This window comes from Anabrus simplex, chromosome 7 (genome assembly GCF_040414725.1).
Source record: "Anabrus simplex isolate iqAnaSimp1 chromosome 7, ASM4041472v1, whole genome shotgun sequence".
In the NCBI taxonomy this organism is placed as follows: Eukaryota; Metazoa; Arthropoda; class Insecta; order Orthoptera; family Tettigoniidae; genus Anabrus; species Anabrus simplex.
In genome coordinates, this window is record NC_090271.1 from 231,539,860 (window position 1) to 231,558,251 (window position 18,392).

General features: G+C 38.1%; 1 protein-coding gene across 2 annotated transcripts in view; it reads right to left on the reverse strand.

The window, feature by feature from the left end:
- Positions 1 to 18,392, reverse strand: part of LOC136877502 (sodium/potassium-transporting ATPase subunit beta-2) — a 206,232-nt gene that overhangs the window by 22,870 nt on the left and 164,970 nt on the right. For both annotated transcript variants that reach the window (XM_067151608.2, XM_067151609.2), the window contains exon 4: positions 6,933 to 7,114. In XM_067151608.2, the coding sequence (XP_067007709.1) occupies positions 6,933 to 7,114 (182 nt within the window). The remainder of the gene's footprint in view (positions 1 to 6,932; positions 7,115 to 18,392) is intronic.

Below are 18,392 nucleotides of genomic sequence, written 5' to 3' on the forward strand. Positions count from 1 at the left end.
AGGGAAGTTTAAATTTGAAATAGGGTTCTATATTTGTGGTAACAAGTTAAGTCAATAACACCTCCAATTCAGTGGCTTGAATCTGGACCACATCTTTCTGTAGTGAAAAGCATTAAGAGTTGTATCTTCCCAAACAAAATACAGGAGTTTTGTATTCCCAATCCTAGCACCCAAACTAATCCTCTACAGCCTTTTAATGGTTTAGAGCTTAATAAAATGGCAGCCACATGGCCTGCAGATACAGAAGTGACACATGGTTATTTCCTCACAGAGTTTGCTGATTCCCATATCAGACAGCTCCTCAGGGAAGCTTAGTGAAAGCCATCTGAATGATCACCACCACCACATTTTGGCTAATCAAGGATCATGTCATTTCAACTGTTTTTGGGTTCTTTAACTTTGGCAAAGTACTTCTATATTTATTTTGGAAACCTCTATGCCTCTGAAATCTGAATATCTTTGTATGTTATTCCCACTTCATGTAGCTCCCTCTCAATAATAATAATAATAATAATAATAATAATAATAATAATAATAATAATAATAATAATAATAATAATAATAATAATAATAATAATAATAATAATAATAATAATACTGAGCTCGATAGCTGCAGTCGCTTAAGTGCAGCCAGTATCCAGTAATCAGGAGATAGTGGGTTCGAACCCCACTGTCGACAGCCCTGAAGATGGTTTACCGTGGTTTCCCATTTTCACACCAGGCAAATGCTGGGGCTGTACTTTAATTAAGGCCACGGCAGCTTCCTTCCCATTCTGAGGCCTTTCCTATCCCATCGTCGCCATAAGACCTATCTGTGTCGGTGCGACGTAAAGCAAATAGAAAAAAAAAAAAAAGATGAAAATTAAAACCTACAACCTGTTTTCCAGTCATTGACGGGTCAGGGATGTAATGAATGAATCATATATAGGCTATTAGTACGATGGGGTCGTCACTCCCAAAGTGATTTATTAATGACCGATAGATGCTATGAAATGAGAATGGGAAAACTGGAGTACCCAGAGAAAAACTTGTCCTGCCTCTGCTTTGTCCAGCACAAATCTCACATGGAGTGACCAGGATTTGAACCAAGGTATCCAGCAGTGAAAGGGTGATGCGCTGCCGTCTGAACCACGGGGGCTGTAATAATAATAATAATAATAATAATAATAATAATAATAATAATAATAATAATAATAATAATAATAATAGACCCTTGGTTTCCTTATATAAACAATAGGTGAAGATCCAGTTGGTTAATCTCCCTGTGCACATTTGGGGATGATGATGATGGTGATATCTTCATCTTTTGGGATTTTGCCATGTCAAAGAAAACAAAGAGAAATTCATTATGTTTTCTTAACCTCCATGCCAACCTATCCTGTGCTAATCCTTTCATTTTCACATAACTACTACATCCTACATCTGCTCTAATCTGTTTGTCATATTCATACCTCAGTCTATCCCTGCTGTTCTTACTGCCTACACTTCCCTCAAAAACTGACTTAACAAGTCCTCGGTGTTTTAAAATGTGACCGAGGAAGTTGGCTGTGTGATTAGGGGCGCGCAGATGTGAGTTTGCATTCAGTGGATGGGGTTCGAACCTCCCTGTTGGCAGCCCTGAAGATGGTTTCCCATTTTCACACCAGGCAAATGCTGGGGCTTAATTTAAGGTCATGGATGCTTGCTTCTCACTCCTAGCCAGGTCAAAATTGACAAATTGTTCTCCTTTTAAGTGTCCTGTTCAAGTTTTCTCAATTCATTGTTTCAAACAGAGCTCCACTGAAGAAACCAAATAAACTATTCATGCTTTCAATGGCTTGAAACCTTTGCCTTAGTTTGAATAGTTTCCAGGGCTACTTGCTGCACTACAGCATTAGTCACTCTAAAATACATTCACACACAGTTTACAGCCCTATCTACCCTCCCCTTCTTTATTTATATCAAACTCATACAACACTTCATACATTCTTCATTTAGTTCCTTTTATAGTTTTTGGTCTTTCTAATCTATGAAGGTTTTAATTTTTTATAATACATAAACATCTACAGCAGAAAAGAAAAAAAAAATTGCTTGTCCAGTTAAGCAGCCCTCTCCCAGTTAAGTCCCTGGCTACTGTGTAAGGAAAACTGCTGTTAACCCTCAAAGGTCCACATGACAGATGAATGAAGGACCCCATAAGACTTCTCAGTAAAATGTTGAGAGAAGGCATTATAGAACACTCGACACAATCATCATACCATCAACTTATAAGAGACAAGGGTTATACATGAAAAAAAAATTGAAGTCTAACTATTGCCAGAATGTCTTGATTATCTGATATTTGGTTATACAACATTCCGTATTATCCTTTTGTGATTTTGAGACTGAATGTGCTATGACATCCTCTACATACTGGTCTTGAGACAATGAAGAATCAAACTCAATTTTGATCTACCAAGTTTTTCAATTGCTGTAATTATGAACAACAATGCATCATAATGTTACCAAGCAGGCGTGTGGCAATTTTCAGTGTTATTTCCATGGCCTTGCTTCTTTGTTTCCCTCCAATTAGTTGCAGAGATTGCCCGGTCTGTTTGGACGTTACTTGTAAATAGGTGAGTAAAAAAATGGTAGTGGTTGCTTCCAATTAAGACAAGTCAAGTGCATTAAAGGAACACAATAGTAATGAAGAAACTGTTCAAAAAGTGGCTTCAGAGATTGATTATGTGCATGTTCTAGAGCAAGAATAAATAAAATAAATAAATAAATAAATAAATAAATAAATAAATAAAAAAATAATAATAAAAATAAAATGTGTGAAGGAACTGAATAGCAGTGCTCCATCAGAATAACAAACAACATGCCAAAAAGTTGCAAAAATGATAACGTTTTCTAACATTGGAATAAAGAGTTTTCAGACCCATGTCTGTGAAACACATTTTCTTCTTCTACGTGTAAGAAATTTATTCTGAAAGCTTGACTGCATCTTATAGTTACATCCTGCATAATAGTAACAGTATGGAGAGAAATTAAGAAAATAATATATTTGAATCTATATAAATCATGTCCGTCTGTTCCTTTGATTTTTCTGTGGTAATTTCAGACTTTTTGAAACTGAATGGGAAAAAAAAGTTCAGTCTGTTTCAATATCATCCAAGAACCACTGAAAATATTTTGCTGAAACTTTGTATTTAGACCAAGAAAGACCTTAAGTTTAGGACACCTTTTTGTTTCAAAGTTCAAATCTGACACTGCCTTATAACGGAGCATAAAATACAAACTTCAAAATATCTCCCTTAATATTGGAAGAAATACTTTAGAAATTAATTTGCAGTAACTTTTGTCATATGAAAAATTTCACTAGGATGACATTTTCTGAAATCCTCTCCTCGACTTTCCAGCAGTAATAACAGCCCAGATGCATTCGACCAACCATGTGATCATTTCTTGCTACAATCTCTCGACTAAATATCTTTACATTATGACACGAAGTTGCCGCTAATCCTTTTAAATTAACTTATTCATGAGTGTTACAAGAACTCAAACTTTGTTCTCTATTCCAAAGGTAGCCAAAGGCATAAAAGACTGTAGAGGATAGAAGGGGCTCGACAAATCCCATCAGTCTATTCCCCACCTTGACTGTTCACTAGAAATCATCCCAGATGCATTCACCCTTTTCAGTTTAAAAGTCTGCAGTTTCCAGTAAGCATCCGTTTTGAGGTGACTATCAATCTCAAGGGCAGACACTACAGGTTGCAGGCATTGACGTGAGCTTGAGCGGCTTCTCCCACGGAGACCTCTATGTTGCCTGTTCCCAGGTTAGTAGCAGATCTGTAGTTTTTATTTTTGCACCAGTGTACCACAAGAAACTTTGTGTTAGGGTCATTTGAGAAGCTATGTTTGAGTGTGTTATCCAGTAGTACAATGTTGAGAAGTTGTTCCTTGATCCATTTGCAGTTAGTATTCAATATAGATTACAAATCATTGATACTCCCTTTGAATTAATTGAATTTCAAATATGCTATCTATTGATGTGATAAATCCACAACTGGGTTCAATCAATTTCCACTGATCTGCATTTCAATTTCAGGCAGTCACCCAGGTGGCAGATTCCCTAGCAGTTGTTTACCCAGTATTTTCTAAGATAATTTCAAAGAATTTGGAAATTTATCGAACATCTCCCTCTGTAAATTATTCCATTTCCTAACTCCTCTTCCTGTAAACCAATATTTGCTCCAATTTGTCCTCTTGAATTACAACTTTATCTTTCCTACTTTTAAAAACACTCAAACTTATTTGTCTACTAATGTCAGTCCATGCCATCTCTCCACTGACAGCTCAGAACATACCAGTAAGTCAAGCAGCTTATCTCCTCACTCTCAATCTTCCCAACCCAAACTTTGCAACATTTTCATAATTCTACTCTTTTGTCGGAAATCGCCCAGAACAAATCAAACTGCTTTTCTTTGGATATATTCCAGTTCTCAAATCAAGTAGTCCTGGTGAGGGTCCTATACACTGGAACCATATTCTAAATGTGGTCTTACCCGAGATTCGTATACCCTCTCCTTTTCTCTCTTACTACACTGCTAAATACACTCATAGCCATGTAAAGATATTTGTAACTTTTATTTACAATCCCGCCATTGTCATTTTTGTACTAGTCATGTGGAAAGAACTGAATTTGAATCCCACCACCTGCTATTTCATTTTTTTAATCACAGTCTACAATTTTAACTTGAAATAAATGCTAGGATACACTATCTAGCAAATCAGTCACATTCTTTTTAGATTATTTAGATTATTTATTTTGAACTTGGGAAGACTTTAATGAAGGCAAAATGTAAGATAACCAATGATTTTAGTTCAATAAATTCTCACAAAAAGTATTGTTTTATTCCTTTTTCCTAATGATTTTTATGTCCCACAAACATACAATATTTTCAATAATGCAAGGAAAAGAAAGAGGTACGACAAGAAAGGAAGCAATCGTGTCTTAATTGAAGTACAGATCCTTTGTATCGTGTGAAAATGAACACCCATGGAAAACTACATTCAGGGCTGCCAATGGTGGGATTCATTTTATTTGTTATTATTATTTGCTTTACGTCGCACCAACACAGATAGGTCTTATTGGCGATGATGGGATAGGAAAGACCTAGGAGTGGGAAGGAAGCACCCGTGGCCTTAATTAAGGTACAGCCTGGTGTGAAAATGGGAAACCATGGAAAAACATCTTCAGGGCTGCCGACAGTGGGATTCGAACCCACCATCTCTTGAATGCGAGCTCACAGCTCTACAACCTCAATCGTGCAGCCAATTTGCTTGGTATAAAAAAATATTGACTAGCTTCATGGCTTCCTTTAAAATTTACCTGGTATGAGAATGGCATCACCAGAAAATAAACTTAAGGGCTGCCAATGGTAGGGTTAAAATCCAAAACCTCCTGAATACAAGCTTATAACTAAATCACATGTACCCAATAGCTAATTCATTCATAGTCAAGCCAATGTCTTAAGTTGTAGATACCTCAAAAGTAAGTAAGCAAGTTCATTTTTATATTACCGGTATTTTGACTAAGAATATACATTTACATTAATTGTAGTTTGATTTAAGGCATAAAAAGACAATCTTTATTCAATAGTGTATACAGCCCACCTCAGATAACTTGAGCTACAACACACTGTAGTCCTGAAGTTTAGTTTGTTTTTGTTAGATTCATAACATAACAGATTGCTCAATGGGATGGCAGGGTAGCAATCTATTGTCTACAAACATCAACTACCTAGTGTCTTCTTTAATGTGTTCCAGCACACATAACAATAAACATTAATTACACAGACTAAAAGATGCCAAGAACTATTATAGCACAATCTTTTCAGTAATGAGCCCTTGCTGGTGAGATGTAGTGTTTACAGTGCGCTATGTCTTCTGGTATGGGCTAGAGCAATTTGTTACTTTCATTGACCTGTCTCAGTCTCATCCTTGGCTTGGACAATATGAAAGTGACCGAGGTATGAGCGATGCTAGTAATACCATTTCTTATACAGCCAGACCCTGTTATGATTGGTGTGAAAATATCGCCCATAGGGTCGGCTGGTGCATGCATTTCAATGGGCTTGGCAGACTGATATGCAATAGCAACTTCTGGCTCATTGAGGAAAGCAACGGGAAACTACCTCACTCCTCATTCCCTAGTATGCCTCTTCAGTGATGCATAGGCTATCTATGATAGCCTTTGGTGGAGCTATGGAGGATCAGACCAGCCTTTGGGCTGAATACCCAACACATTTCAGTAATGACCATACATAAAAGAGGCTGAAAGCCATTGCAAAAAGCCTGAAACAGTACCTTGTGTTCTTACTCTTTGCTCCAAAGTGATAGCTATTTGACAATGCTTGCTGTTAAGAAAGCAATGTAGATGCTTCTTAGCTTTGAGCTGTTGTAGCTTAAAATAAAATAGATTGCCTGATGTTTTATTCAAAATCCTGTTAAATAATATAACATTTACCTTAATTGAAGTTAGGCACTTGCCCAGGTACTTCACAACTCTTGTATGGCGTATTTAAAGATTCCAGAAGTCATTTTCTGGACTACTTCTCATCAATTCACAACCTTCGTGATAATATCGCTTTCCCTGTTACGAATCATGTTGTAGCTTCTCCTGCATGAAGTTATTCATTCTTGCACATCATTTATTCTCAAAAGAAATGAATCTATGTTCCAACTGAATTTTTCTACCACATATAGTATGCGATGGAGCACGTGCCCAGTTTCTTTGTTGCTCCCCTCCTTGAACTACTGTATGTAGGTAAGTTGTCTGGTGTGAGCTCTATTTAATACCATACTTTCCCTGCTGGTAATAAACAAGTTGTATATTCTCACTGTTTAATACATATACTCAGGTTTAGTTACTGAATACCATACTTCTAATCAATGAGAGTACTATTTACCTTATTGAGTTTGATAAAGATGCAAGGGGATGACTTGTGGTAACTGTAATTATTTTCTTGAATACATGGCTTCCAGGTCTTGATGTCAACGTTACAGACCTGACCTTCCTTTGGGGGCTTGTCATAGTCACAGTGGTGGATATTCTGGCCACGACCAGGAGTGAGACCAGGAGTCTTATAAACTGTAATGGGAAAGTATCAGTTATAAAACATGACTTCTGAAGTAATACAGTAATGTGAAACAACAATAAATGGCAAAAATGTATACTGTTACTTCACAAATACAGGGTGCGCACAAATGATTGGAGCGGTTTCAAAAAATTCCTGTTTATTATTTTTGTAACATTACAAAATTATATAGAAAGACAGAAAAACTCACAAAGTTTTTTTTATGAGCCTACAAGTGCTTGATATGTGCTCCATGAGTGACTACACACATCAACACTATAGTCAAGTTCATCCCACACCCGACGTAGCATGTTGATGTCAATTTGACAAAAGGCGTTGATGATGCGGGCCCACAGTTCTGTTAGATCAGCCAGTAATATTGGCGTAAAAACTGTGTCTTTCACATAACCCCATATGAAGAAGTCTCAAGCGGTGAGTTCAGGAGAGCGGGGAGGTCATGACGTGAGAGCGTGATCTTCATTCCCGATACGACCGATCCGTCTTTCTGGAAGTCTGCTGCTCAGAAAGTCATGAACATCAACATGGAAATGAGGTGGAGCACCATCCTCTTGGTAGATGAAGATCATGCTATCGGTCTCCAACTGTGGCATGAGCCAATTCTCCAGCATATCCAGGTAGATGTGCCCTGTAATGGATTTTTCAGCAAAGAAGAAGGGACTATAAACTTTAAATTTCCAGATGGCACAGAAAACATTGAGCTTGGGAGAGTCACGAACGTGCTGCACACAGGTACGGGGGATTTTCAGTCCCCCAAATTCGTACATTGTGCCTATTAACTTTACCACTCAGAAAAAATGCTGCCTCATCACTGAAGACAAGGTTGTCACAAAATTCATCATCTTCCATACGCTCCTGAAAACTTGTACAAAACTCAAAACAGTTCACTTTGTCAGCTGGCGACAATGCTTGGAGCAGAGGCAAATGGTAAGGGCGCATCTGGCATATTTTCCTTAAGACTTTTCAAATGGTCGAACGAGGCATGTTCATTTCCCTGCTTGCTCGATGAGTTGACTTTAGCGGGCTACGTTCAAAACTGCGTCACACACGCTCAACCGTTTCTTCAGGCATACTAGGGTGGCCTGTTGACTTTCCCTTGCACAGACATCCCGTGGTTTTGAACTGTTGATACCATCGGTGAATGGAGTTGGCACTGGGTGGATCTTTCGATACTTTGTTCTAAAGTTTCGTTGCACAGTTGTCACAGATTGGCTGGAATGAAATTCCAGAACTGCACACGCTTTTTCACTTTTAGTCGCCATCTTTTCAACTGCTGGAGTAGAGGGCGCATCATGTCTGCCGGATGTTGCAACTGTTGCGGTCTCATGGGCGTTGGGGGAAGCACAATGTATGGAGGGCTATTCAAACAAAACAAAACTTTGAGGGATACTTGCCTTATAACATCAAACACCATCACCATGTCTCTAATAATATGGCTAGAAATAATTGACAAATTTGCTCAAATTATTTGTGCGCACCCTGTATTGTGAGGCTGAGGCATGCTAGCATCTGACTAGTAAACAGGTAGGTTCAGGGTTAACTTTAATTTTCTGCATTTGCAAAATTGTAAGCTGATCAGAGTTTCTCCTGTAGTGGCCATTACTAATGGTAAAAGAGTTTAAATGTAATTGCTTTCTGAATGGATATGCCAATCTCTTGCCTTTTCTCCATGGGTGTTCACTGGCTCTGTAATGATGGTCCTTTCTTCCTTCCTGATCATTTCCCATTATTTGGGGTCAGAACCATAAACTGATAAGCCAATTTTTATGGCTGGATACCAATGCTATTTAGAAGAGTGCATTAATTACTCCATGTTTCTATGATTTTTGGTAGTGTTGTGTATTGTGAGTAAATGAGATGTGTACTTCAGACAAATGCCCAGTCTCAAAGCCAGAGGAATTAACCAGACCAGCTAAAATCCCCAACACAGCCAGGAATGTAATTCAAGTCCCTGAACGGAAGGCCACTACACCAAAGAGTCCGACTTCTGTACAGACAGTCCCATAGTTGAAAAATTACAGTCATAGTTAAAACGTCACACATTTAAAAGTTTATAATGCTGAATAGTTTGTCTATGATTTACTGGGTAGGACAATGACTGTGATAACACTGAGCAATGCTTCAATGTATCCTACCAGTCCATTTTCCTCTGCCACCTTAAGTCAGGGAATTAAACCTAAAATACTGTCCAAAGGGTTCTGGTGCACTTGGAGCATGGAAGAGCAATCAACAGACTGTAAAATGTAATTCTGAAGCTGGAAGAAACAGCCTGCACATTGTCGCCACTGATGAGGAGCATAACAATATACACTACAGCTAGGACATAGTTCTTGTACAACTTTGCAGTGGTAAGGCATTGTATTCTCCCTCTCATACCCATCCTCCTTTATGCATTATACCCATTCATGACAATGGCAGTAATAGAGATTCATTTTAAATCAGTGCAATTTTGCTAAGAAAGTTTTTAAAACAAGAGGATAAATCCCATATAAGACAACAAATTAGCACTAAAAATAGTGTTTTATTTATAATCATGATTAGTGGAGATCAAGTGTATTTCAATATATTTTGACTAAAGGTAGGTACTTATCAATTTTCTAAAGGATGTTTTAATAAAATGGTCATGTTATAACCATGGGCACCCATATGGCAGTTTGTAGGGGAGGGGGGGGGGTGCCTAGACCTGGGGGTATGTAGAATTTTTAAAATTTTGGAATGGCGGTAGAATAACACCCACGGTATCCTCTACCTGTTGGTGGGGGGGGGGGGGGGTACTACCACTTCTACATAATACTGACTTTTAAATCATTTTCTTGAAAGAAAAACACCTGACTACATTAGATTTTTGCCTTTCCCTGAGAGCTGGGGGGGGCAGCCCCCCACCTTGCCCCTGGGCATGGGCACCCTTGGTTTTAACTACAATGTTTCCAGTTACCTGTGAATGGTACAAACACAAGTTACCGCATAATTGTTTCTTGTTGAACAGAGTCACAAACCATTGCTGTATTGTAACTTTCACTGCACACTTCAAACCATTGCTGTCACACCACTGCAACCATTCCTATCATTCTCTACATCATCAAGGCATGAAATATCTGGTTGCCATCGGCAGCCATGTTTTAATATCTATAAAATATTACCCCTTCAGCAATGATGACAGTGGACCGCAGTGATTTGTTATTGGTATACATTTCTTATATTGTGTTATGGTATTAGACATCATGTTTCCTGTATTTTGAAAAAAAAAAAAATTCTCTTTTGTTAGTGGAGGAATTTTTGTGAGTTTGTTGTTCAGTAAGGAAGCTCCATGGCTCAGACGGCAGCACACTGGCCTCTCATCGAAAATCCCGGTCCTCCATATGAGATTTGTGCTGGACAAAGCAGAGGCGGGACTGGTTTTTCTCCGAGTACTATGTTTTTCCCTGTCATATTTAATTCCAGCAACACTCTCCAATATCATTTCATTTCATCTATCATTCATTAACCATTGCTCCAGAGGAGTGCGACAGGCTTCAGCAGCCGGCACAATTCCTATCCTCGCCGCTAGATGGGGTATTCATTAATTCCATTCCTGACCCGGTCGAATGACTGCAAATAGATTGTGGATTTTCATTCATTGTTCAGTAAGTCAACAGTTATTGTAAGTGTCCCATGTTACTTTGTTTCATATGCTACAGGTAACCATCATAGAGAATAAAACAAAGTAATCTTCCAACCTTTTATTATAAAAGGGCTAATATTAACAATGAAGAAGTTAAGTTAGGACTGTATCCCATGTGCAAACAGAACAAGAGTGAACTGGTCTGGAACAGTGTTGAAGTCTGTTCACCTTCCTGTCTTGTGAAAAGAAAATGCAAAGACATCAGATACATTTTCCTGTTAAAAGGAAATTCAACAAAGATTGGTTTGGCCATTTTGAGTTTGTTGTATGTATGGTATATAAAATAGTAGTATAATTTTCCACCTAGTCAATACAACTAGAAGTACCCGTTCTTCGTATGGGTTATCAGAAACTGGCTTTAGTTACTCATACTACCGGTGTGACTGACTTCATTAGATATTTATATCACTGGTGTATTTATTTAAGTACACAGAAATTATTTGTCATGTTTGTAATTATAGTAGATCTTCTTCATCTTTTCTTCATGGGGGCCTCTAAATATTAGTTCTTAATTAGCGTCGACCTCTAAGACCTTTTGCTACCATGTTTTTCCTTCATTCCCACCTAGATATACCTGCTCCCTTCACAAAGCTGCAGGTTTAGTGTAAGTATACTTCCAATAGATAGTACCACAAATATAAATATATTGAATGAATTTGTTTGATCCGACATTTCATAACTATTACAAATGATCAAGGAAATACGCGATGCAAAAAAAACTACTAAAATTATTGAGAATTATAATTCTCAGGGTTTGTCACTCATGTCGCACATCATATGATGAATATGAGTGTAAATGTTGAAAAAAAATTCCAAGTCATTGGCGCACCATCTTGACAATTGTGTACAGTATACAGGTTACATGGTTACAATGATCGTAAAAGTGGACCAAAATATCGGCACTAATAACTTCAGTGATCCTACTACTCCATGATTTGATAGAAAATAGTTTAACCTAAAGGTATCAGACTCCACAAAATGCTGAAACCTAAGCCAGTACGTAAAAAACGGAGGCCCGTCGGCAACCGCTGGTCTCTGTACTACGGAGATCTCCGGGGCTATTATTTTTATACTTCACTCCCTTTCCATCCCCGCCCAAAGGAGTGCTATGAACGTCTTACACAACAGTTTATTTTTTCCACATAGTAAGTCATATGTGTATCAATTTTGGTTGGCAGCTATGCCCGAACGTACATGCATAATCTCGCTGCTGTAGAATTCTGGAGCTGACGTTGCCATGGTTATGGCCGTTCGTTTCTTTATCCGATTCTTAGAGCAGGGGTAGTTTGGTTCCAATATCTCCATAATGGTTGGTTTTAGGGCCTTCAAACATGGTTTTCGAACCCAAAAGGTTTACCGAGTTTTGTTCTTTGCGTCAAGTGGCTTAAAATGAGCTTTGTCTCGTCCTTATACGACAAATTCGATATTTTGCCTATATTAGCCTATTATTTTAATAGTTTTATATCTCCCCTCGTTGCCACCCCTCAAATTGTTTTGAAAATAAATTACAGCCCATATTACTCACTGGCAATGTAGCTTTCTACAGGTGAAGTAATTTTTAAAATCCGTTCAGTAGTGTTTGAGTCTATCCGTTACAAAAAAGTATACAAATTTTTCCTCTTTATAATATTAGTATAGAAGTATAAATTACATCCTTACACATACGGTTGCCATCAGGAAGGGCATCCAGCCATAAAACAGGGTTTAATCCACATGTGCGACACAGTTCGCACCCGCAACCTCACAGGTGTGGGTAAAGTGATAGAAGAAGAAGATACTCATTTTTTAAAAATTCACCTGCTTTTTTATTCTTTTCACCCCCTTAAGTGGATTTTCCAAAAAGAGTGTGTTCATTTCTAAGAGGAGATTCCAAGTACAAATTTTAAAGTCTGTAACATCTTCTTTTTTGAGATATATGTATCCTCATATATTAATTCAACTCCTTCCTCACTTTCTTTCACCCCCCCCCCCCCCCCCTAAGTGGATTTTCTGAAAACGAATATTTGTGTTCTTTTATTTTTAAAGAGGATTCCAAATATCAGTTTTCATGCCTGTAACATGTTAAGTTTTTGTGATTTATTGTAGATAATTTCGCTGCGGTAGAATCCTGGAGCAGACGTTGCCATGGTTACGGCAGTTCGTTTCTTTAACCGATTCCTATAGCAGGGGTAGAGTGGTGCCAATATCTCCGTAACGGTTGGTTTTAGGGCCTTAAAACATGGTTTTCGGGCCCATAGGGCTTACCAAGTTTTGTTCTTTGCGTCAAGAGGATTAAATTGAGCTTTGCCTCATCCTTATACGACAAATTCGATATTTTGCCTATATTAGCCTATTATTTTTATATTTTCCCCCCCACTTTTGAAAATAAAATACAGCCCATGTTACTCACTCGCAATGTAGCTTCCTATAGGTGAAGAAATTTTTAAAATCGGTTCAGTAGTTTTTGAGTCTATTCGTTACAAACAAACAAATTTTTCCTCTTTATAATATTAGTATAGACAACTTTTTAAATTGTAAAAATCATTACCTCTTTTGTATGATCTCTTTGATACTTTTCAGTCCAGTTTTATAGTTGCCTTATTTGTATACTTTCCCTGACACTTCGCAGAGGTTACTATTGCTAGATGGTTGTCTTAAGTTTAATATATTCAATTTATTAAACTTAAGAAGAAACCAAGATAATGGAAAAATTACTTCATCTGGAATGTTTAAGCACTGACCCAGAATCGAGTAATGTTCAACAAGAATGGAAGCATTGGTACAGCACGTTCAAGAACATCATTTTGGCACATCAAGTAAGTGACGCTGACAAATTGCACATATTGATCAATCATGTTTCACCTACTGCTCACGAATATATCAATGAAGCCAAAACTTACAATGACACCATTAGTGTCTTGTTTATTATTTTTTACAAGCCCGTGAACGAGATATTTGCCTGACACAAATTGGCAACCAGGAAGCAGCTATCTGGCAAAATTGTATCAATATATATACTGTACTATCTCTAAAGCTTCTGAGCAAGGATTGTAATTTTTAAAGCTGTGATGGTGGAAGTGAACAGAGACAATTGTATTTGCAACGCATTTACTGCTGGCCTTCTCGAGTCAAACATTCAAAGGTTATTGGAGAATCCGAACCTCACTCACAAGGAGGCTTTGATTAAAGCAAAGGCTTTAGAGTTGGCACTGGAACAATCTATTCAATATCAAGGACCTGCTTTAGTCTATGCTGTCCAGGAGCATCGTTTCTCTAGTTCACCTCACCCAATCTGCGATAGTCGTAAATGTAGCTCTGCGGGTAGTAAAGTATCAGGTGAGGCTGTCGCTGCAACAAAATAAGAAATGCTACTTCTGTGGACTTAATTATCACAAGTGGAACTCTTGTCCAGCAAGGAAGGCCATCTGCTGTGCTTGCTCAAAAACCTGCCACAGTGCAAAGGTGTGTAAGAGTTCAAAATCTTCAAGCTCCACCAAATCTTGCCATTGTCATACTATACTTATAGCATCTTTTTCTCAACTGGAGTGTTTGTCTAATGCTATAATACCCATCCGTTTGAATGGAATGAAGACCAAAGCTCGTGTTGATCCAGGCTGTTCAACAAATTTCATTTCAGAGAAGCTGGTCGAAAAGTTCAAAGTACCTATTTCTGGCAGTGATCTTACTGTCACTATGGCTTCAATGTCACTTAGCTTTTTAGTGAAAAGTTCCTGCTCTGTAGAGATAAAACTGAAAACCATATTTACAAAGACGTTGAACGTAACATTTTGACAGACCTTTGCTCTGACGTCATTTTAGGACACGATATCCTTGGCCGCCATTCAACTGTAGAAATTAAATTTGGAGGTCACAGAGAACCTTTGAGTATCTGTGTCTTAACAGTAGGTAAGGTCGAACCTGTTTGACTTTTCCGAAATATACCACCAGGTTGCAAGCCAATCGCCATAAAGTCCCGACGACACACAGCAACTGATACCAAATTCATTGAACAAGAAGCTCAATGACTTTTGAATGAGGATGTTATAGAAGAAAGCTTTTCTCTGTGGTGTGCTCAAGTTCTTGTCACTCAATCAGAAAGCCACAAGCACCATATGGTAGTCAACTATTCACGAACAATAAATTAGTATACCGAGCTAGATCCTTACCCACTCCCACGTACTGAGGATATAGTTAACAAGGTAGTAAATTATGAAGTGTTCAGTTCAGTTGACTTGAAAATTGCCTATCATCAGATCCCCATCTGTGAGGAGGATCACCCTTATGCAGCATTCAAAGCATGCGGTAAACTTAGGCAGTACAAACCAATTCCATTTGGCCCCACAAATAGAATTCCTTGTTTCCAAAAGACAATAGATACGATCATCAAAAATGAAAGACTTACTGGAGTTGCAACTTACCTAGATGATGTCACTATGGGTTTTCCATTAAATGACATAGCTACTGAAGGATTTAAAGCCCTGAAAGATGATGTGAAGAATACACTGATTTCAGCTATAAATGATAATGCTATATTCACAGTAGAGACTGATGCTTCAGAACACACCATTGGAGCAACACTAACACAAAATGAACACTCAATTGTTTTCGTCTCTCGCACACTCAACTGATATGAACAATGACATTCATCTGTGGAGAAAGAAGCACAGGCTATCATCGAATCGAATCTGCGAAAAAATTGAGACATTACCTGCTAGGAAGACATTTTTGACCATCACTGACCAGAAGTTGGTAGCCGTTATGTTCGATAATAGACATCGTGGAAAGGTGAAGAATGAGAAGATATTCCGGTGGAGGCTGGAACTCGCATGTTTTGATTATGAAATAGTCTACAGACCAGGAATGAAGCTGCAGATGCCTTCTCCAGAGTTTGTTTGGCTGCCTAGTGTTGCGGACCTAAACTGAAGATCCTCCATGAAGCTTTGTCACCCTGGTATAAAATGGCTTAATCACTTTATTAAGTTGAAGAACTTGCCTTATTCACTGGAAGACATAAGGAAGGTCGTATAGCTTATCAAATTTGTGCTAAATTGAAACTAAGATTCATCAGACATGAAGGTAATCTCGTCAAAGCTACCCATACCTTTGAGAGCATCAACCTCTACCATCCAAATCTAGAAACTGTTATCTTCTCATATTAGTTGATGAATATTCCAAATTTCCCTTCACCTTTCCTTGTCCATATGTCACCTCTTACACTGTTATTTCTAAACTTAAGCAACTTATCTCCATATTTGGATTATCTTCATATATTCACTCCGATCGAGGCTCTGCATTCATGTCCCAAGAATTAGACATTCTTCATAACTGTTGGTGTGGCGATGGGCAGGATGACTCAATACAATCCAAGAGGCAATGGCCAAGCAGAAAAATATGTTGCAGTTGTGTGGAAAACAGTAGAACTCGCTTTGAAGTCAAGGGGAATGGATATCCTACAGTGGCAAGAAGTTGTACATAATAGCCTCCATGCAGTCAGATCACTGCTATGCACTACCAATGAAACATTCCTAAGGAAGCATGTCAGGCAATCGAAGTATGGGCCACTTGTCGATGAAGTCACTCTACTTGAAGCAAATCCTGAGTATGCTCATATACAACATCAAGATGGGAGATTTCCGTTTCAACTAGAAACCTTTCACCATTGCCTTCTCCAATAGACATTTCTGAAGAAAGTGTGGGGGAAGAAGATGGAGGATTAATAGACTGATAACATTCCCATAGAGGGCCAGAACATTGCAACTCCCCTGCCTCATCACCCGAACCTTCAGTTCCAGCTCCATGCAAGACTGAATCTGCAGAATCATAGAGGTCAGAAGAAAGGGGCCCAACCACCTCTCCCACTCCTGACCACCTACTGAGATGAAGCACAAGAACCGGTCGCTGTCCTGTGTACCTCAAGGACTATTATTACGTGGGGATGAATGATATATTCTTATTCAACCTCTTTTGTATGATCTCTTTGATACTTCTTAGTCCAGTTTTAGAGTTGCCTTATTTGAATACTTTCTCTGACACTTCTTAGTCAGATGTTACTGTTGCCATTGAATTTGTTTATGTACTAGTTGGTCATCTTAAGTTTAATAAAACCTTATAGAAGTTCTATATCTCCTTGAGTCTATAGACCCACTTATTACAGTTTATGGTTGAACCATGTATCCTCTGCTCTCCTCAGGAATTGCTCACGCTGGAGCCTCTGCTGATTTAGCAATTATCTCACTCCCTTTGGCAGGAGTTTCTTCTATTTTAGGAGCTGTTAACTTTATTATCACAACTATTAATATAAGAGCCCCAGGAATATCATTGGATCATGTTCATTTACATATTTATTTACTTCAATAATAAAACAACATGTACATTTTGTAAAACAATCAGATTGTTACATCAGGCATAGTATATTATATTAAAATGTTCATTTTAAAAAAACTTGATGAGAGTGAGCAAATAAGTTCCATATTCTTCTTCTTCATATTTTTAAACCTTTATAAAGTGATGCTTATTTCAAATTTCAATATTACCCATTTTTGATAGGAGCTCACAAGCTACTTTTCACAATAGAGAACTTCAGAAGTTGTTTTTTTATTCAAGATGCTGGCAATATTTATTAGGTGAAGCACATGTAACTTCAAATAGAATGAACTTTTTACTCCATTTATACAATGTATTATGGACTTTCAACATTCAAAGAACTACGGATTCAATTTAAACATTCTATTGTTTTCAGCTTACACCGTGATGACTCTGCTCTCTTTTTTTTTTAATGAACAGTTTAATATATTATATAATGTCTGATGTAATAATCTGATGTTTCAGAGAAATTTAGTAAATTCTGTTTTATGTGAACATGTCGACAAGATCATGAGAAGCACAATGAAAGAAATTCTTCAGTTACCTGCAGACATGCCAGAAAGCTCCCTATACTCTGCAAGGAAAATGAAGGGGCTTGGGCTGTGGAAGGCACCACTTCAACATCTCAACATCTGTCATTTACTAGAGAAGGCTGGTAAAAAGTACATAACATACTTGCACAGTGTGGTAGAAGAGAGGAAACTGCACATTCAGAGACGTGACCTAACAAATGCAGACAACACCCAACTTGAAGAACTTAGCGCAAGGAAGTTGAGAGAAATGCTACGGCAAAAAAAGAGTATAGCAACTTGTGTGCATTAAGAACTCACGGTAAGGGCAGCCCTGCCCAGGGAGTGGCGCCCCTGCCTATGTGAGCCCCAGAGCACACTGACACTGTGTGTAACATGTGGTAAAGGGTCCCAGCTCAGGGTAATGAGTGAAGACCTCAACAGCAGCAAAACCAGAGAATATGATTCAGTTGGCGGAGGAGGCAACCCAACCTACTGCCTTGTAGGATGAGAAGGGATCCTCAAAGGCTAAAGGAGTAAACCCTGAAAGAAAATCTTCAATTATGTTAGGCCTAGCAAGCCAGTAAAAGAGCTTATTTGTAGTTGCTTTCAAAACACATAAGAGCCTCGGAAGCATTTATCAACTAAATTAAGACGCCAGCATGAGCAGACTCATATCAGGGATAGATGGTTTATGTTCTTTTAACATCCAGTTTCTTGTTTTGGTATAATTGTTTGAGATTTCTGATCTTTGCCTCGTCT